At 38.6% G+C, this 22,659-nt stretch overlaps 1 protein-coding gene across 2 annotated transcripts in view; it reads right to left on the bottom strand.

The window, feature by feature from the left end:
• Window positions 1–22,659, bottom strand: part of LOC133569304 (collagen alpha-1(XV) chain-like) — a 104,045-nt gene that overhangs the window by 41,424 nt on the left and 39,962 nt on the right. For both annotated transcript variants that reach the window (XM_061921533.1, XM_061921534.1), the window contains exons 3-5: window positions 13,060–13,307; window positions 12,816–12,986; window positions 12,595–12,726 (exon numbers count right to left, since the gene is read on the bottom strand). In XM_061921533.1, the coding sequence (XP_061777517.1) occupies window positions 12,595–12,726; window positions 12,816–12,986; window positions 13,060–13,307 (551 nt within the window). The remainder of the gene's footprint in view (window positions 1–12,594; window positions 12,727–12,815; window positions 12,987–13,059; window positions 13,308–22,659) is intronic.

The following is a 22,659-nucleotide window of genomic DNA, read 5'->3' as shown; positions in this document are numbered from 1 at the left end:
GGGAAAGCCTTGAACACGACGTCTGAGTGTTTTGTGGGAATTTAGATTGGAATCAGTGAGGTCATCAAACTCATCCAAGCATGAGTCCAACATGTCTGAGCTGAGATGGAAGGGACGGCCTCATCCAAACACACTGCTAGTGTCTCATTACTTTTGTCAGCTTTCTTTTTTTGCTTGTTTTGGTCATGAATCAACATTACGTGGGTTATTTGTCACCGGCGCCAACAGCTGGAAAGCGGCGCAGGAAGGTGGGGTGCTTACTGGAAGATAAGATGAAGACATGGAAGTTGCACAGGGTTTCTCGGTGATGTCACCTCTGCATCTCAGAACCCTTCAGTGGTTTCCTTCGCACATTCTGCCGCTTTTTTAAACACTCTTGCTGTTATGCAGCACCAGGAATGTCTGCCTTTGAAGAGCAGCGAGATGTGTGTGGCACATCTGGAAAGTCGTCCTCTCTGACCACGAGGGAGCAGAAGAACCTCCTGGTGGGCCGAGGTCCTAACCTGTGCCTGAAGCACTGCTCACATTTCCAAAAAAATCTCAATCTTGCATCGCGAAGGATTGAGGGCAAACAGTCTGTGGACCTGCAGGACCCCATGGACCTGCTCCATGGTCCAACAAGAGCATGGTTCCTATTATACAGACCAAAGCACCCTCACCATCACTCACAGGCTACTTTTAGAGGCAAATCCTTTTACTCACGTTTGATCAGAATTAAGTCAATCAATCAATCAATGTATACTTATATAGCCCTAAATCACAAGTGTCTCAAAGGGCTGCACAAGCCACAATGACATCCTCGGTTCAGATCCCATATAAGGGCAAGGAAAACATCACAACCCAGTGGGATGTCAATGTGAATGACTATGAGAAACCTTGGAGAGGACCGCAGATGTGGGTGACCCCCCCACCCCCAATAGACGTCGAGTGGGTCTAACATAATATTGTGAAAGTCCAGTCCATAGTGGATCTAACATAATATTGTGAGTCCAGTCCATAGTGGAGCCAACATAATAGTGAGAGTCCAGTCCATAGTGGATCTAACATAATAGTGTGAGAGTCCAGTCCATAATGGATCTAACATAATAGTGAGAGTCCAGTCCATAGTGGATCTAACATAATAGTGAGAGTCCAGTCGATAGTGGATCTAACATAATAGTGTGAGAGTCCAGTCCCTAGTGGATCTAACATAATAGTGTGAGAGTCCAGTCCCTAGTGGATCTAGCATAATAGTGTGAGAGTCCAGTCCATAGTGGATCTAACATAATAGTGACAGTCCAGTCCATAGTAGATCTAACATAATAGTGTGAGAGTCCAGTCCATAGTGGATCTAAAATAATAATGTGACAGTCTAGTCCATAGTGGATTTAACATAATAGTGTGAAAGTCCAGTCCATAGTGGATCTAACATAATAATTTGACAGTCTAGTCCATAGTGGATTTAACATAATAGTGTGAAACTCCAGTCCATAGTGGATCCACGGTAACATAATAGTGTGAGAGTCCAGTCCATAGTGGATCTAACAGAATAGTGTGAGAGTCCAGTCCATAGTGGATCTAACATAATAGTGTGACAGTCTAGTCCATAGTGGATCTAACATAATAGTGAGAGTCCAGTCCATAGTGGATCTAACATAATAAGTGTGAGAGTCCAGTCCGTAGTGGATCCAACATAATAGTGAGAGTCCAGTCCAAAGTGGATCTAGCATAATAGTGAGAGTCCAGTCCGTAGTGGATATAACATAATAGTGTGAGAGTCCAGTCCATAGTGGATCTAACATAAAAAGTGTGAGAGTCCGGTCCGTAGTGGATCTAACATAACAGTGAGAGTCCAGTCCATAATGGATCTTGCATAATAAGTGTGAGAGTCCAGTCCATAGTGGATGTAATATAATAAGTGTGAGAGTCCAGTCCGTAGCGGATCTAACATAATAGTGAGAGTCCAGTCCGAAGTGGATCTAGCATAATAGTGAGAGTCCAGTCCATAGTGGATCTAACATAATAGTGTGAGAGTCCAGTCCATAGTGGATCTAACATAATAATGTGACAGTCTAGTCCATAGTGGATTTAACATAATAGTGTGAAAGTCCAGTTCATAGTGGATCTAACATAATAATCTGACAGTCTAGTGTATAGTGGATTTAACATAATAGTGTGAAAGTCCAGTCCATGGTGGATCTAACATAATAATCTGACAGTCTAGTCCATAGTGGATTTAACATAATAGTGTGAAAGTCCAGTCCATAGTGGATCTAACATAATAATCTGACAGTCTAGTCCATAGTGGATTTAACATAATAGTGTGAAAGTCCAGTCCATAGTGGATCTACGGTAACATAATAGTGTGAGAGTCCAGTCCATAGTGGATCCAACATAATAGTGAGAGTCCAGTCCATAGTGGATCCAACATAATAGTGAGAGTCCAGTCCATAGTGGATCTAACATAATAAAAGTGTATTATTTCTTATGGGCAGTGGTCGGCAACCCAAAATGTTGAAAGAGCCATATTGGATCAAAAATACAAAAACAAATCTGTCTGGAGCCGCAAAAAATTTAAAGCCATATTACATACAGATAGTGTGTCATGAGATATAAATTGAATTAAGAGGACTTAAAGGAAACTAAATGAAGTGAAGTGAAGTGAAGTATATTTATATAGCGTTTTTTCTCTAGTGACTCAAAGCGCTTTATATAGTGAGCTCAAATATAGCTACAAATGAGGCATAATGATGCAATATGTACAAATAGCTAGCCTAAATAGCATGTTAGCATTTAATAGCTTGCAGTCATGCAGTGACCAAATATGTCTGACTATCACTCAACACAAGTCAATAACATCAACAAAACTCACCTTTGTACATTCATGCACAATGTTAAAAGTTTGGTGTACAAAATGAGACGGAAAAAGAAGTGGCATAAAACATGTCCTAAAAAGTCGGAGAAAGTTCTACATGTAAACAAACTACGGTGCGTTCAAGGACCGCCAAAACTAGTAGGACAAAACGGTGCTAGCCGAATACTAAAATCAGTGAAGTATGTTTAATACAAACAGTGTGCTTTATAACAGTGGTCCTCAACCACCGGACCGTGGCCCGGTACCGGGCCGTGGGCGGATTGGTACCGGGCCGCAGAACAATTTTTCATTAAAAAAAAAAAAAAAAAAAAAAAAAAAAATGTTTTTTTTTTTTTTTAAATTAAATCAACATAAAAACACAATATACACTTACAAATAGTGCACCGACCACAAAAAAACTCCCCTTTCAGGACAAAAACGTCCCTTTTTCATGAAAAAGAAGAAGAAGAAAAAAAAGGACACCCCCCAAATTATTAAGCGTTGACCGGTCCGCGGATACAAAAAGGTTGGGGACCACTGCTTTATAACAATTAGGGAGGTTTGTGTCATGTTTGTCCTCCTGCAGAAACCATATTAAAACAAAAAAATTATTTTTCCCCCCTCATTTTTTTCCATTTTTCATACATTTTTGAAAAAGCTCCAGAGAGCCACAAGGGCGTCGCTAAAGCCGCGGGTTGCCGACCCCCGCTTATGGGGATCCATTCATCCAATTGTATGAATGACACTTGTCATTTACGGCCTCGTAAAAGCGCGCCATTGTTTTCATCGTTCCGAAGGTAAACAAGGAACCCCCGAAACGCCACATTTGATATGTGAGATAGGCATCTCCTGAACACAAAAGGCTGTCAACATCTCATAACGTGAATTCTTATTTCTCTGGTGTAGACACCACATTGTTTTTAAACCCGTTTAAGGGGAACATTATCACCAAACCTATGTAAGCGTCAATATATACCTTGATGTTGCAGAAAAAAGACCCTGTATTTTTTTAACCGATTTCCGAACTCTAAATGGGTGAATTTTGGCAAATTAAACGCCTTTCTGTTTATCGGTCTTTTAGCGATGACGTCAGAACGTGACGTCACCGAGGTAACACAGCCGCCATATTCAATTTCACGTTACAAACACCGGGTGTCAGCTCTGTTATTTTCCGTTTTTTCGACAATTTTTTTGGAACCTTGGAGACATCATGCCTCGTCGGTGTGTTGTCGGAGGGTGTAACAACACTAACAGAGAGGGATTCAAGTTGCGCCACTGGCAAGAAATCTGCCGCCAGACCCCCATTGAATTTGCCAGAGTGTCTGCCGGCGATGCTAAGACAGACATGAGATGTATGGATAACCTGCAGATGCATTTGCAACGATTAAGTCAACTAAATCACAAAGGTGAGTTTTGTTGATGTTGTTGACTTATGTGCTAATCAGACATATTTGGTCACGGCATGACTGCCAGCTAGTCGATGCTAACATGCTACGCTAATCGATGCTAACATGCTATTTACGCTAGCTGTATGTACATTTGAAACTAGATACCCACAATTAATGCGAAACAAACACTTACCAATAGACAGATTTAAGTTGCTCCAGTGTCACAAGATGCGAAAGTTCTGATCGTTTGGTCCGCACATTTTACCGGCGATGCTAATAAGGCAGCCATGCTATGGGCCACTTCATTAGGTACAGCCATGCAATGGCCGAATAGCTTCAATAGCTATTCGCTCAATAGCTTCAATTTGTTCTTCAATTTCGTTTGCGCTATCTGCCTCCATACTCCGACCATCTGTTTCAATTCATGCGTAATCTGTTGAATCGCTTAAACCGCTGAAATCCGAGTCTGAATCCGAGCTAATGTCGCTATATCTTGCTGTGGTAACCGCCATGTTGTTTGTATTGGCAGCCCTGTATGACGTCACAGGGAAATGGATAGTCGCATAGCAAATAGGGAAAATCAAGAACTTTAAAGCTTTTTTTAGGGATATTCCGGGAGGTGTAAAATTTTGAAAAAAAACTTCGAAAAATAAAACAAGCCACTGGGAACTGATTTTTATTGTTTTTAACCCTTTTGAAATTGTGATAATGTTCCCCTTTAAGTCAGATTGGATTGAAATTTCTCACACAACTGTAACTTAATGGCAATTGGTATTTTTTTCCTTGTTCAAGAAACCTGTTAGTTTTTCTTACAATAAAATCTACGTTTTTTGATTTAACAGTGTACTACTGTAAATGGAAAAACAGTATAACTTTTTATGATAAATATATGTTGTTTTTATAGTGTAATTATGAAAATGGTAAAACAGTAACACATTTTTTTTTAGGTTGTTGCTTAATTATTACTGTAAATGGAGCCATAGTTTATTAAATTTTTTTACAATAAAATATTGGCGATCAAGCTTCCATTTTTTTTACGGTAAAATAAATGTTTTTTTTTTTGTTTTTTTTTTACAGTGTAACACGTTATATAGAAAAACTGCCGTGTTTTTTCACAGTAAAATCTATGGTTGTTGTTTTTACAGTGTACTACTGTAAATGGAAAAAATGTATCACCATTCTTTAACGGTAAAGTGTACTTATGAAATTGGTAAAACAGTACCACATTTTTTTTACGTTAAAATCTGAGGTTGTTGCCTAACAGTTTATTACTGTAAATGGAGCCACAGTTTTGTTTATTTTTTTACAGTAAAATATTGCCGATCGAGCTTCCGTTTTTTTTTTTTTACGGTAAAATCTATGGTTGTTTTTACAGTGTAATACTTTACATGGAAAAACTGCCGGGTTTTTTTCACAATAAAATCTATGGTTGTTGTTTTTACAGTGTACTACTGTAAATGAGAAAAACAGTACCACAGTTTTTTTTTAGGTAAATATACATTGTTTTTATAGTGTACTTATAAAAATGGTAAAACAGTACCACGTTTTTTTTTGTTTTTTTTTACGGTAAAATCTGAGGTTGTTGTTTTACAGTGTATTACTGTAAATGGAGCCACAGTTGTGTTTTTTTTTTACAATAAAATATTAGCGATCAAGCTTCCTTTTTTTTTTACGGTAAAATCTATGGTTGTTGTGTTTACAGTGTACTACTGTAGATGGGAAAAACAGTACCACTGTTTTTTACGGTAAATATACGTTGTTTTTATAGTGTACTTATGAAAATGGTAAAACAGTACCATTGTTTTACCATTGTAATTTGAGGTTGTTGCTTAACAGTGTATTACTGTAAATGGAGCCACAGTTTCGTTTATTTTTTTACAATAAAAATATTTTTTTACGGTAAAATCTATGGTTGTTTTTACAGTGTAACACATTATATAGAAAAACTGCCGTGTTTTTCCACAGTATAATCTATGGTTGTTGTTTTTACAGTGTACTACGTAAATAGAAAAACAGTACCACAGTTTTTTTCCTAGTAATACTACGGTAGTTGTTTTATAGTGTACTTATGTAAATGGAAAAACAGTAACACTGTTTTTTTTTAGTTAAAATCTGAGGTTGTTGTTTTACAGTGTATTACAGTAAATGGGAAAACAGTATCACTGTTTTTCACAGTAAAATCTGAGGTTGTTGCTTAACAGTTTATTACTGTAAATGGAGCCATTATATAGAAAAACGGCCATATTTTTTTACAGTAAAATCTATGGTTGTTGTTTTTACAGTGTACTACGTAAATGGAAAAACAGTACCACAGTTTTTTTACGGTAAATATATATGGTTTTTATAGTCTACTTATGAAAATGGTAAAACAGTACCAGGTTTTTTTTTTTACGGTAAAATCTGAAGTTGTTATTTTACAGTATATTACTGTAAATTGGAAAACAGTAACTTTGTTTTTTACGGTAAAATCTGAGGTTGTTGCTGAACAGTGTATTACTGCGAATGGAGCCACAGCTTTGTTTAGTTTTTTACAATAAAATATTGGCGATCGAGCTTCCGTAACGGTAAAATATATGGTTGTTGTTTTTACAGTGTACTACGTGAATGGAAAAACAGTAGCACTGTTTTTTTTACGGTAAATATACGTTGTTTTTATAGTGTACTCATGAAAATGGTAAAACAGTACTTTTTTTGTTTTTTTTTACGGTAAAATCTGAGGTGGTTGCTTAACAGTGTAATACTGTAAATGGAGCCACAGTTTTGTTTATTTTTTTACAATAAAATATTGGCGATCGAGCTTCCGATTTTGTTTTTTTTCCCGTAAAATCCATGGTTTTTATTTTTACAGTGTAACACTTTAAATGGAAAAACTGACAAGTTTTTCACAGTAAAATCTATGGTTTTTTTTACAGTGTACTACTGTAAATGGAAAAACAGTAACACTGTTTTTTTTTACGGTAAATATATGTTATTTTTATAGTGTACTTATGAAAATGGTAAAACAGTACCACATTTTTTTTTACGTTAAAATCTGAGGTTGTTGTTTTACAGTGTATTGCTGTAAATTGGAAAACAGTACCACTGTTTTTACAATAAAATCTGAGGTTGTTGCTTAACAGTGTATTACTGTAAATGGAGCCACAGTTTTGTTTATTTTTTTACAATGAAATATTGCCGATCGAGCTTCCGTTTTTTTTACGGTAAAATCTATGGTTGTTTTTACAGTGTAACACCTTTAATGGAAAAACTGCCGTTTTTTTCACAGTAAAATCTATGGTTGTTGTTTTTACAGTCACTACTGTAAACTGAAAAACAGTACCACTGTTTTTTTTTACGGTAAATATATGTTGTTTTTATAGTGTACTTATGAAAATGGTAAAACAGTACCACGTTGTTTTTTTTTTACGGTAAAATCTGAGATTGTTGTTTTACAGTGTATTACTGTAAATGGTAAAACAGTACCACTGTTTTTTACGGTAAAATCAGAGGTTGTTGCTTAACAGTGTATTACTATAAATGGAGCCACAGTTTTGTATATTTTTTTACAATAAAATATTGGCGATCGAGCTTTCGGTTTTTTGTTTTACGGTAAAATCTATGGTTGTTGTTTTTACAGTGTAACACTTTAAATGGGAAAACTGCCGGGTCTTTTCACAGTAAATGGAAAAACAGTATCATTGTTTTGTTACGGTAAATATACTGTAGGTTGTTTTTATAGTGTACTAATGGAAATGTTAAAACAGTACCATTGTTTTTTTTAAGGTAAATATATGTTGTTTTTATAGTGTACTTATGAAAATGGTAAAACAGTAGCACGTTGTTGTTTTTTTACCGTAAAATCTGAGATTGTTGTTTTACAGTGTATTACTGTAAATGGTAAAACAGTACCACTGTTTTTTACGGTAAAATCTATGGTTGTTTTTACAGGTAACACCTTAAATGGAAAAACTGCCGTTTTTTTTCACAGTAAAATCTATGGTTGTTGTTTTTACAGTCACTACTGTAAACTGAAAAACAGTACCACTGTTTTTTTTTACGGTAAATATATGTTGTTTTTATAGTGTACTTATGAAAATGGTAAAACAGTACCACGTTGTTTGTTTTTTACGGTAAAATCTGAGATTGTTGTTTTACAGTGTATTACTGTAAATGGTAAAACAGTACCACTGTTTTTTACGGTAAAATCAGAGGTTGTTGCTTAACAGTGTATTACTATAAATGGAGCCACAGTTAGTTTTGTATATTTTTTTACAATAAAATATTGGCGATCGAGCTTTCGATTTTTTTTTTACGGTAAAATCTATGGTTGTTGTTTTTTACAGTGTAACACTTTAAATAGGAAAACTGCCGGGTCTTTTCACAGTAAATGGAAAAACAGTACCATTGTTTTGTTACGGTAAATATACTGTAGGTTGTTTTTATAGTGTACTAATGGAAATGTTAAAACAGTACCACTGTTTTTTACTGTAAAATCTGAGGTTGTTGCTTAACAGTGTATTACTGTAAATGGAGACGCAGTTTTGTTCTACAATAAAATATTGGCCATTGAGCTGCCTGTTTATTTCCCGGAAAATCAATGTTTTTACAGTGTAACACTTTTAATGGAAAACTGCCGGGTTTTTTCAAAGTAAAATACACCGCTTCCCACCTCCATCTTTCTACTTTGACTTCTCCATTATTAATTGAACAAATTGCAAAAGATTCAGCAACACAAATGTCCAGAAAACTGTGTAATTAGGCGATTAAAACAGACTACTTATAGCTTGGATGGAACTGGAAAAAAATGTCCGCTACAACCGGTGACGTCAAACGCACACATCATCATACGCGTCATCATACCGCAACGTTTTCAACAAGATACTTTGCGCAAATTTTAAAATTGCAATTTAGTAAACTAAAAATTAGCATGTGTTGCAATGTTAATATTTCATCATTGATATATAAACTATCAGACTGCATGGTCGGTAGTAGTGGGTTTCAGTAGGTCTTTAAACAGGGAAGACATATGTGTCTCACCCTGCCTGACAGTTTAGTGTTGACTTTGTGATTTTCCATGGTTAATGTTGAGTTCCTGTCCAGCGCCCTTATGTTCTAGTTTCTACTTCCTGTCTTGTGTGTTGCTCTGCAGTGACTTGACTCCTGCCTCTGAGCGCTGCTCCATACACTGGTTTCATCTTGACAATCAATACGTCCCTGCGTCAAGTTTGTATTCTTTGCTGTCGCCCGGCGTTCTGTTTTATCACGTAGCCTGTTCAGTTTATTTTTGTTCTGCATTGCCTTCCCTTCACTTCGGTGCCTTTTCGAGCAGCACCAGTGTCTTTTGTTTATTTGAGCCTCAGATGGAAGACTTTTTGACCTGCAAGCTGTCTCACAAGACGCGTTCCCGACAATATGAATGTAAAAGTACAAAGAGTCACCTCGTGATTGTGTTACACAATCGTCATTGCATTTGATGGGTTTTTTTTTCCGTACTCTGTAATGTGCACGTAACACGTAGAAAAACTGCCAGCTCTGTCATTTGAATTCTACAGTAAAATTTACGCAGTTTTTTTTTTTTTACAGCATATTATTGTAACTGGAAAAATGGTACCGCTTTTTTTACTGTAAGTGTACACCGCAATATCTACAATAAAAATACAATAAATATGATACTTATAATAATCAAATGCACAGGCCATTGTGTAATTATGTCATTGGAGAAACACTTTTACATTTATAGCCGTATATCCATCCAACCATTTTGTACCGCTTGTCCCTCTCGGTGTTGTGGGGGTGTTGGAGCCTATACTACTATGTATATTAAGCTAAATATACAAAAATGTGTATATATATATATATAAGTATATATATATTTATATATAATATTATATTACACAAGAGGTATCTTTATTACCTCTTGTGTAATATAATATAATATAATATATTACATTATATATATATTAGGGGTGGGCAAATTAGTGCGTTAATTATGAGTTAACTCATCAATCTATTAACGCCGACAATTATTTTATCGCACATTTGCGTATGTTGTTTACATGCTTTTATTTTGTTAACGCCTTTTCTTAACAAGATGGCGCCGCCCGCGGCGTCGAGGGGCTCTTGGTAAAGATGGAACATTTGGCAAAAATACCGGACAATTCTGCAAATTTCATGGCTGGCTTACAGCGTGGTCACTCCGGGATCACTTACGACCGCCAGACAATTCTGGATGTGGATAGATCGGGCCGTTTTGGACTGGATGACGCGTGCTTGCTAGATCGGCTAGCTAGCATGGGAATACTTTGCCGGCTACATCCAGCGGCCTGTGAAGCAGTGGAGTATATGTGTTGTCTGTCTATTTATGAATAATGCAGACGAGGAGTGTTGGCTGAGTTCTTAACGTTTACTTTCAGAGCGTGCATATCACAACATACAAGATGCCGTCATGGCGACACAACCTATACCGGGCTACCGCGCATGCTCGTCACTCCTGTTGCGTGCTGGGTAGGGTAGTTCTTTTATTCCCTGGCTCATAACATCACAATATAGTACCATGTATATGATGCGTTCAGTTTATCAAAGCACCAAGCAAACAATCGGAAAATTCCCATCATATCAATTCCTAGATATGTTCATAATTATTTTAAGTGCACTACGCAGAATAAACACAACATTATTAATATTGCTTCTACGGATAATTTGATCAAAAATTCCCTAAAACAGCCCACTACCTATAATATAGGTTTTTTAAACATAAGATCACTGATAAAAAATTTTTTTTCTGCTGTTACCTCAGAAATTGCCTGTTCAGATGTTATGATTGTGGCTCAGAGATTTGTATGTAGATTATATTTATTTTCCATAACAAACAGGATAACTTAAATACCCTGGCAGTGGTAGTAATAAGCTTAAATGTTTGTATTTACATTTTTTGAGTTGATTTTCATAAAATATGCTATTTAACTGCTACTGTTTAACAAGGACTGATTTAAATTGTGTTTGCACAACAAATGTTTAGGCGCTTTTGTTCATGTGGGAGAATATTCCAATAAAGGTGCACTACACACTACTTTTGAATTCATTATTGGGCTTTGCGTATACAATGCAGTTAATCGCGATTAATCAAAGAAATAGTGCGATTAACTTCGATTAAAATTTCTAATCATTGCCCAGCCCTAATATATATATATATATATATATATATATATATATATATATATATATATATATATATATATGTATAGATATAATAATATATATAATATATGTATAATATATTATATACAATAATACAATATATTATATTTATATATATATATACATTTATATATAATATATATATATATAGGTAGAAAATGGATGGATGGATGGATGTATATATATATGTATATATATGTGTATTTATATATATATGTATGTATATATATATATATATATATATATATATATATATATATATATATATATATATTACATTACACAAGAGGTATCTTTATTACCTCTTGTGTAATTAATTGTTTTCCCATATTTATTCCCACTACCGCACCTTAAGGTGGAGTCCTTAATCTTGTTATATGCATGTATATATATATATATATATATATATATATATATATATATGCATATATATATAATATATATATATATATATATATATATATATATGTATGTATATATAAATATATAAATATATATATATACATATATATATATATATATATATATATATATATATATATAAATATATATATGATAAATGGGTTGTACTTGTATAGCGCTTTCTAGCTTCAAGGTACTCAAAGCACTTTTATATATATATATGTATATATATATATATATAAATATATATATATATATACACATATATATATATATTATATATATATATACATACATATATGCCTATACATATAGTCACATATTTATATATATATAAATTATACTTACACACACACACATAGGAAAACAAGTTTGACGCCCCTGCATTAAACAATATTAAAGTTGAAAATATATGCATGTACTGCATACAATACATTTATATTAATGTAAAAACGGAGATTAATAAAAAACACAAAGTACTTTATTGAGGCAAATTATTTCCAGGCCGTATAAAATGATGTGGCAGGTCAGATGAGACCTGTGCTTTAGGGTGTTTAGTCCAATCCCTACCTATTTTGGTACACGATATTTAGGGGAGTGACAAGAAGCACGTGCGCGTAAACTTTAAGGAGGATTAGATGCACGGGCATCTAAATAGTTGCACATAAGTCATTGACTCTTTGTGTATTGATTATAAAATTTGACGTCTGTATTACCTGTATACTAACAACCAATAGGGGGCGCCAGAAACATCACAAACAGCTTGGTATTTATTAGACTAGAATCTCGACTCACCACAAAGCTGGGCAGGTCGGTACCTCCGGCTTTCCCTACAAAGATGCCCGAGCTGGTCTCGAAGGTCAAAGGCTGGGGGCTCCTGGTGAAGGCGACACGGTGGTACTCCTCGCAGTCCATGAAGAGCCGCACCTGAGGCAGGAAACATCAGGATAGGTCATGTTTGCAGGTGACACGTTTCCACCAGGCACTCCACCAAACTCTGCTGTGGCCAGACCCACCTCTGCGCCTTGCACCGTAATGGTGAACCTGGCCCACCTTCCCGTCATGTCCCCCATTTTGAAGGAAGCTGCTTCCTGTGTCTTGCCTCCTGTCGCGGGGTCAGAGTAATAGAAGATAACCCTCTGAGAACCGTCCTCCACCTCGGACAGCGCCACGCCCAACTGTACCACCTGTAAGACGAGAATCAGGGAGAAGTCAGTCGGCTGGCAAACCAGACGGCAGCGTGAGGAAGACACAGCTTACTTTTTGGGATGCGTCCGTGATGGCGAAGAGGACGCCGCCCCGCCTCGTGGTGGGCTTGGCCATGACGGTGATGGCAAAGTCGTAGTAGAAGGGGTCGGGGATGAACGACCTGGTGAGGCGGCCCACGTTGGCGTCCGTTTCGAAGCTGTAGGCGGGGTAGCCGTGCATGCCCGTGACGAAGGACACGAAAGGCGGGAGGGGGACGCCAATCAGCTCAGTCAGGTTCAGGTCTCCCTGAGAGCCTGGGTCTGGAACCAGAGCATCAAGAAGACAAAGGAGGTCAGGGGGGGCGAGGAAATTTAACAATTAAATACCTGCATCAAAAATAATGGATTTCCAAAGATAATAATGCTCAGTTTCTGGAGATGGCTTTTTGTAGGGAGTCGGACCTCGAAGAGTAGTTCCTTTCAACGAGCCGTTCAAAAGACTAGCTCGTAATATTATTATTATTTTTTTTTTTATTCAAGGAACAAATCACTATTATCAGTCATACTGTAAAGTAAGATGAATCAGATAATTTTAATTAGGACAAATAATACTCTATTGGTGGGAATTATTCTAAAATTTCTGCAAACAACGCACCTGACTCCGATGAGGACGCCGCACACTATTTAGACGAGCGCGTCATGCGTTCCAGTGCCAGAACGTAGCTACTTGTATTTGTACACATCTCTCTGTTCCCAGGATTCTAGCTGTGCGTCTGGTCTCCCCGGATTCCCCCTGGAGTTCTTGCTGCCTTCCCGGATCGTGACCTCTCGCCTGCCCACGGACTTCCGAGCCTGCCTTTCCCTCTCTGGACTTCCGCATCCTTCGCACCACGCACCTTCAAAACTTGCCATTAACACTCTCCAGTTAACGCCAGCACATAGTGGCACACGTACTTGCCAACCCTCCCGATTTTCCCGGCAAACTTCTGAATTTCAGTGCTCCTCCCGAAAATCTCCCGGGGCAACCATTCTCCTGAATTTCTCCTGATTTCCACCTGGACAACAATACACTACCTTTAGCGTCCTCTACAACCTGAAAAGGAGACAATTATATATGTCTCCGTTATCCATAGGTTTATCTATAAACCATAAAGTAGGCAGGCACGGAGCTATTTCTCAGCGTGTGTTTATTCCAGCCGGCACGTTAATACACTGACACACAACATCCGGATTCCCATCATGCATTGCTTCAAATCTACGGCAAGTAGTAATGTCCAAAAACAAAATAGAGACAAAGCAGAAGAACGAAGAAAAGACATGGCAACGAAGAGTAAGAAGAAGAAGTACGTTTGCAAGTTCCAAAATGATTGGAAAAAATAATTTCACTTCATCCAGGACAGCTCAAAGGGGAAGTGGTATGACGCCTGCAATTGCGATAGCCAATCAGATCACGAGTTGTTGTCAGTAAGGCCTTCTAGCTGGCCTAACGCTATGATTGGATACTCACTTGGGAGTGCCAAGTGAGTATCCAATCAAAAGTTGCGAAAACAAGAGGTGGCACCGGAACCATACGAGCAATAGAAAGCCACAGAAAACTCAATAACTACGAAGATAAAGTGATTGTCTTATACCCAGTCATCCGCTGTGGACAGATGAATCCAAGCAATGCAGGTTTAGCAAGCGGTGCAAGTTCCCTCGAAGGAAATACATTTTTGGTACAAAACCGGCAGCGAAATGGTTTTTCCCACCAAAGGACTACTAAGGATGGTACCACTTTTTGGCTTATGAAGCGTCAGATAGGTGCTATAAATTGTGAGTTCAAATATTTTATGTCTTAATTTTTTCATGTTTCATTTGATTTATACAATCCTTTTAATGTTGACAGTACCACGTAAGGTATGTCTTAATTGCTGAAGTGGGTTTATTGAATGTTAAATTTGAAAAATAATCATAATTATTCAATTAAATAAATAAAAATGTGATGGTGTTGGCCCTGTGATAACAGAGCGACTTGTCCAGGGTGCACCCTGCCTTCCGCCCGAATGCAGCTGAGATAGCCCCCAGCACCCCCCGCCACCCCAAAAGGAACAAGCAGTAGAAAATGGATGGATGGTTGTGTGACACTTTGCTGGCATCGTGGTGCGTGTTTGCCTTCTCTCGTGGGTGCAGCGGAGATGGAACACAGCGTGAAGGTAGGAAAGATGATTTATTTATAACTACAAAAACAGTAAAAGAACAGAAAACACTTGCACAAGGCACTAAAGACAAAACAAAATGAACTAGCATGGGAGCTGGAAGGAACAGAAAGTGCTAGCATGTGAACTAGGGAAACGAACAAACAAAATAGCATGGAAGCTAATCGAGTACAAAAGATAGTTACTACAATGCAAGAAAGCGACTTCACCTGTTGCATGGGAAGCAAACTAGAGTCCGAGAACGAATGGCAAACAAAGGCGGGCTTAAATAGAAGGGATAATCAAAAATCAGGGCTCCACGGTGGCAGAGGGGTTAGTGCGTCTGCCTCACAATACGAAGGTCCTGCAGTCCTGGGTTCAAATCCAGGCTCGGGATCTTTCTGTGTGGAGTTTGCATGTTCTCCCCGTGAATGCGTGGGTTCCCTCCGGGTACTCCGGCTTCCTCCCACCTCCAAAGACATGCACCTGGGGATAGGTTGATTGGCAACACTAAATTGGCCCTAGTGTGTGAATGTGAGTGTGAATGTTGTCTGTCTATCTGTGTTGGCCCTGCGATGAGGTGGCGCCTTCCGCCCGATTGTAGCTGAGATAGGCGCCAGCGCCCCCGCGACCCCAAAAGGGAATAAGCGGTAGAAAATGGATGGAATCAAAAATCAGGTGCGTGTGAAAAACAAGGCAGGTGACACAAACTATGGAAACGGAACAAAACAGGAAGTGCCACCGGGAACTAAGAGAGTCAAATAACAAAACGAGATACAAAAAGAACCAAAATCAGAATATGTCATGATCCGAGGAGCGGATCATGACAAGATGCTCTGAAAATTAGACCCTTTTGTACACTGTTGATGGGTTTCAATGCACAGTAGTGTGCAAGTGTATTTCTGTATAGTATCTCCAGCCGTGTCCATGTGGGGACATAAATTACGGTATTTTGAGAGGTGAAGTAGGACATCACTGAAGGCCCAGGTGAGAAACGGGACTTCCTCAAAAGCAGTATAACAGTCAGAAGTGCTGCGGTTTGCAATCCAGCACCACCACGACAACCATATTGTTGAGATTTTAAACATGTGTTCTAATTTTTTTTGATTCAACTCTTGCATTGGACTGCTGCATTGGACTGCTGTAAAAGTGCAAAATATTACCACTGCATTGTGTTTTCCAAGTCAGATCGGGCTTTGTCGCATCTTTTTCCACATTAATTTCTGCTTGGCTTGCTTTTTTTTTTCATGATTGCCATAAGTCTGACAACATGTGGGACACGTCCCATAAATAATCCACGTGGAAGCCGGCAGCCTGCCGCGCACGACAAACAAAACGTGCACGCTCCTCCTAGTCAGCTGGTTCTGCTTAGCGGGACAACCCCCGGCGAGCAGCGCACCCCCTAGCGGCGGTGGCGCCTTGCAGAAGCATCTGGAAGGCATTAAAGCCCACACTAATATACTCGTGCAGCACAAAGGCAGCTCCTGAAGATCGGAAGTGAGGCGCACTTCTGCCACATGCCCTAATTGGACCGGAACCAACGTTAAAGAACACGGCCGTTGCTTTATAGAGGAAATGTTCAAATGGGTGCTCCTCTACAGGCCTGGAACGGGAGTTCCTGGAGACAGGTCCTGGTAAGGTTCTTGGGCCAGCTTCACAGCTTTCCCAGCAAGTGACATCAGCGAATGTTACTGAAGTCTGGACTGAACAGCTGGACGCAAACAAAGACCCGCACTGTACCGTGTTCACGTTCTCAGGAACTCCAGAGGAAGCATCGCTGCAAGTGCCGTTTTTTTTTTTTTTTTAGCGAGGATGCAAAGAGAAACCTCACGTCATTCCTGTCTGGGTCTCCTTGTAACACCTGCTGCATGGCAACAGGGGAAAAAGGGAGATTCAAGCTGCAGGGAACTCCCCTTTCTTTTTTTTTTTCCTGGACCACCGTGTAGTGCAACACACCCTGCTTGTACTGTATTACACCACTATATTCCTACATAAGGATGCTTCTGGTGTTTCCGTGGTAACCACTGTTTACATGCTTGGTGAGACAGTCCAACACTTCTGGCTCCACACAAAAAAAAGGCACAGGGTTTTTGCAGATTGTGTCCAGATCAACCAGTTATTGAACACTTGGACGCTTTGAGCTGCTAAATAAGGTGACAGCTCAGATGCAATGTGGGTCAAAATATTTAGGCCCCACTCACAACCAGAAGTAGGTAGAGTAGCCAGAAATTGTACTCAAGTAAGAGTACTGTTACTTTAGAGATGTATTACTCAAGTAAAAGTAAGGAGTAGTCACCCAAATATTTACTTGAGTAAAAGTAAAAAGTATGTTGTGAAAAAACTACTCAAGTACTGAGGAACTGATGAGTACCTGTTCGTTTAATGATGACGGCAACAAGTAATGCACAAAAACATAAAAATAGCAATGAACAAATTCAGAGCCAGGAATACATTTTAAGCAACTAAAACAATAATATATATTAAATAATATATACTTGGTTTTACACTGTATTGAAAAAAAATATGACAATGAATTTTACCTTTGCAACCTCATTATACTATTGGCTAAGTTTTATATTCATAAATGTAAGTTTCTCAATACCCGACCTGTTTTTTGTGCCTTTAAAAAAGATTTAGAACCCTACATTAAAACACTCTACCTCTAACAACCAAACAGCTGTGAAAACAATGATGCTGTGTTCCAAATTTAAGTTATTTACTGAGATTGAGTGAGCCTATGGCTTTGCACTTTGTTTATTTTATATATATATATATTTTTTGCATTCTATTTTAATTACTTTGAATTTACAATCCCCTGGTGCTGTTTTGTATGGTTTTTGTACTGTTTTTGTACTTACTTTGATTATTATTTTCAACTGTTTGTAAGTGTTGAAATTTATCAATAAAGGTTTATAAAAAAAAAAAAAAGTGTGCAGTTAATCATGTCACCGCCTGGCTCTGTTTGATTGGTGAAACGGAGTCAAACATCACCAGTGACTGCATTTGATTGGTGAAACGCAGGCATGTGATGGATCAATCAATCAATCAATCAATCAATGTTTATTTATATAGCCCCAAATCACAAATGTCTCAAAGGACTGCACAAATCATTACGACTACATCCTCGGAAGAATCCACAAAAGGGCAAGGAAAACTCACACCCAGTGGGCAGAGAGAATTCACATCCAGTGGGACGCCAGTGACAATGCTGACTATGAGAAACCTTGGAGAGGACCTCAGATGTGGGCAACCCCCCCCTCTAGGGGACCGAAAGCAATGGATGTCGAGCGGGTCTAACATGATACTGTGAAAGTTCAATCCATAGTGGCTCCAACACAGCCGCGAGAGTTCAGTTCAAAGCGGATCTAAGACAGCAGCGAGAGTCCCGTCCACAGGAGACCATCTCAAGCGGAGGCGGATCAGCAGCGTAGAGATGTCCCTAACCGATACAGGCGAGCGGTCCATCGTGGGTCCCGACGAGCGGTCCATCCTGGGTCTCGACTCTGGACAGCCAGTACTTCATCCATGGTCATCGGACCGGACCCCCTCCACAAGGGAGGGGGGGACATAGGAGAAAGAAAAGAAGCGGCAGATCAACTGGTCTAAAAATGAGGTCTATTTAAAGGCTAGAGTATACAGATGAGTCTTAAGGTGAGACTTAAATGCTTCTACTGAGGTAGCATCTCGAACTGTTACCGGGAGGGTATTCCAGAGTACTGGAGCCCGAACGGAAAACGCTCTATAGCCCGCAGACTTTTTTTGGGCTCTAGGAATCACTAATAAGCCGGAGTCTTTTGAACGCAGATTTCTTGCCGGGACATATGGTACAATACAATCGGCAAGATAGGATGGAGCTAGACCGTGTAGTATTTTATACGTAAGTAGTAAAACCTTAAAGTCACATCTTAAGTGCACAGGAAGCCAGTGCAGGTGAGCCAGTACAGGCGTAATGTGATCAAACTTTGTTGTTCTTGTCAAAAGTCTAGCAGCCGCATTTTGCACCAACTGTAATCTTTTAATGTTAGACATGGGGAGACCCGAAAATAATACGTTACAGTAATCGAGACGAGACGTAACAAACGCATGGATAATGATCTCAGCGTCTTTAGTGGACAAAATGGAGCGAATTTTAGCGATATTACGGAGAGGAAAGAAGGCCGTTTTAGTAACGCTTTTAATGTGTGACTCAAAGGAGAGAGTTGGGTCGAAGATAATACCCAGATTTTTTACAGAGTCACCTTGTTTTATTATTTGGTTGTCAAATGTTAGAGTTGTATTATTATTATGGATCCTACTTTGAAGGTCTGTCTGACAAAACAAAACAAACAAAGCGTGCATTAACAGATCGATAAAAATCGGTAGCGAGTAGCAAGCTGAATGTAGATAACTACTCTTAGAAGTACAATTTATCCCAAAAGTTACTCAACTAGATGTAACGGAGTAAATGTAGCCCATTACTACCCACCTCTGCTCACAACATAAACAACATTCACACTCACATTCACACACACCGGGGCCAATTTAGGGTCACCGATGGAGATGGGGAGGAAGCCGGAGTACCCGGAGGGAACCCACGCAGTCACGTGGAGAACATGCAAACGCCACACAGAAAGACCCTGAGCCCGGGAATTGAACCCTGGACCTTCTTGCTGTGAGGCACAAGCACTAAACTACTGTCACCATGCTGCTTCAGAAAACAATGGTAGGCATACTTGCCAACTTTGAGACCTCCGAATTTGGGAGATGGGGGGGGGGGTTGGGGGGTGTATATATTTTCATGTACCGTATTTCCTTGAATTGCCACAGGGCATATAGTATGCGCCTGCCTTGAATTACTGCCGGGTCAAACTCTCTTCCCAAAATAATTAGCGCATGCTTAGTATTACCACCTGGTCAAACTCGTGACGTCAAGAGTGACACTTCCCCTGTCATCATTTTCAAAATGGAGGAGGCTGATTTCAATACCAATAATTTGAAATCGCATAAAGGGAAGAAGATTAAGAGCTATTCAGTCGGATTTAAAGTACAAGCTTACATCACACTCAAATGTTTACTGCATGCCTTTGGTAAGTGCCGGAGTGAGAAGAGGTTTTAAATTAATTAATTAGGAAATACGGTATTTCATATATATATATATATATATATATATATATATATATATATATATATATATATATATATATATATATATATATATACATATATGAATGAGTATATCCGTTGAGTCACCGTGTTCTTTTTCTACAAAATTTGCAGCCAGCATACCCCTTCCCCTTCGAGCTGTCCTGGATGAACTGAAATTATTTTTTTCCAATCATTTTGGAACTTGCGAGCGTACTTCTTCTTCTTACTTATCGTAGCTATGTCTCTTTTTCGTTCTTTTGCTTCGTCTCTGTCATGTTTTTGAACGTTACTACTTGCTGTAGTTCTGAAGCAATGCATGATGGGAATCCGGATGTTGTGTGTCAGTGTATTAACGTGCCGGGCTGGAATAAACACACGCTGAGAAATAGCTCCATGACTGCCTACTTTATGGGTTGTAGATAAACCTATGGATAACGGAGACATATATAAAAGTCTCCTTTTCAGGTGAGAGAGGACGCTAAAGGCAGTGCCTTTAAGGCACCCTCCCAATATTATTGTCCGGGTGGGAATCGGGAGAAATTTGGGAGAATGGTTGCCCCGGGAGATTTTCGGGAGTGTTGGCAAGTATGATGGTAGGTATGACAAAACACTAACCTATTTATCATTAATTGTCTGGAGTGGATGTCTGCTGTCTTTAAGTAGAAATAGATTGATGATTGTGTTTGGTGACATTACATGGCCACAATAATTTATTAAAATGAGCTAATGACTTCATATTTTGAATGATGTGGACACGTTTGTTACTGGATCCTTTCTAATACCCTTCTGGCTTGGATACTTTGTATGTGTAAGTAATATGCAACTATAATTATTTAATATATTTTTTTTATATTGACAAATGACAGTTTTAGACGGCAAAAAATGTTTTATTACAGTATGTCTAGCTTGTGTGCGCTTAGCTGTTGTGGAGCTGCTCGCTCCGAGTAGCCTATAGACGAAGTGAAGTGAATTATATTTATATAGCGCTTTTCTCTACTGACTCAAAGCGCTTTTACATAGTGAAACCCAATATCTAAGTTTCATTTAAAGCATTGTGAGTGGCACTGGGAGCAGGTGGGTAAAGTGTCTTGCCCAAGGACACAACGGCAATGACTAAGATGGCGGAAGCGGAAATCGAAACTGGAACCCTCCAGTTGCTGGCACGGCCACTCTACCATCCGAGCTATACCACCCCATGTTAATCTTTTGTATATGACTTGACTAAAATACAAGAAAAAAACAACCTTGTGTGTTTACTAGAGCAGTGGTGCCCAACCACCGGGCCGCGACCCGGTACCAATAGGGCCACGGCCCGGTACCCTATTGGTACCGGGCTGCGGCCCGATTGGTACCGGGTCGCAGAAGAATTTTTCATTTAAAAAAAAATACATATATACATATATATATTTTTTTTTTTATTAAATCAACATAAAAAAACACAATATACACTTACAAATAGTGCACTAACCACAAAAAACTCTCTTTTTCATGACAAAAACTTTCCTTTGTCATGATAAAGAAGAAAAAAAAAAAAAAAAGAAAAAAAAAGGACCCCCCCCCCGGGCCGCGGGACAAATTATTAAGCGTTGACCGGTCCGCGGATACAAAAAGGTTGGGGACCACTGTACTAGAGGACATTTGGAGGTTAACTGTCTGTCCAGTTTTGCATTGATTGATTGATTGAAACTTTTATTATTAGATTGCACAGTTCAGTACATATTCCATACAATTGACCACTAAATGGTAACAGCCAAATAAGTTTTTCAACTTGTTTAAGTCGGGGTCCACGTCAATCAATTCATGCACATGTAAACACGCTGCAGGACTGCATGGATCTGAGATTTTAGATGCAAACTTGTTGTTCTTGTTGTTGCTGGTATCGGACTGATATTCCATATCAACATCGGAATGGGACACCCCTCGTACATTTTCAGCACGATGCTGCACACCACTGCAAACTACAACCACAATAAAAAACATGTTTTGATTAAAATACTGTTTTCTTCATTGCTAAGAATGGACACTTAGGCTAAGAAACCAATCAAGATTGGATCATTAGAGGCTAGTGCAGGGCACGGCAACCCAAAAAAATTAAACGCCTTATATACGTAAGTGTTATAATGAAAGAAACACATGATGTGTCTATATTAGCCATATTAACCTCCTATAAAAATGACTATGTGTCGCAGGCGGATGTAAATCTTTGTTGACAGAAATGTAGAAATATAATATTTATTCTACACATTTTTTTGTACAACATTGAAATACATTCATAAAATGGCCAAAGGTATAAATGTTTATGTCCAAGTTAAAGGAAACTGCAGGCTGTCTTCTTCTGGTGGTTTTATTAGAATCTTTGCAAGCTAGGTAATGTT

The sequence above is a fragment of the Nerophis ophidion genome, linkage group LG15, assembly GCF_033978795.1.
Source record: "Nerophis ophidion isolate RoL-2023_Sa linkage group LG15, RoL_Noph_v1.0, whole genome shotgun sequence".
Taxonomy (NCBI): domain Eukaryota; kingdom Metazoa; phylum Chordata; class Actinopteri; order Syngnathiformes; family Syngnathidae; genus Nerophis; species Nerophis ophidion.
Note: the sequence above shows the minus strand (reverse complement) of the source record. Positions and strands in the feature narration are given on the sequence as shown.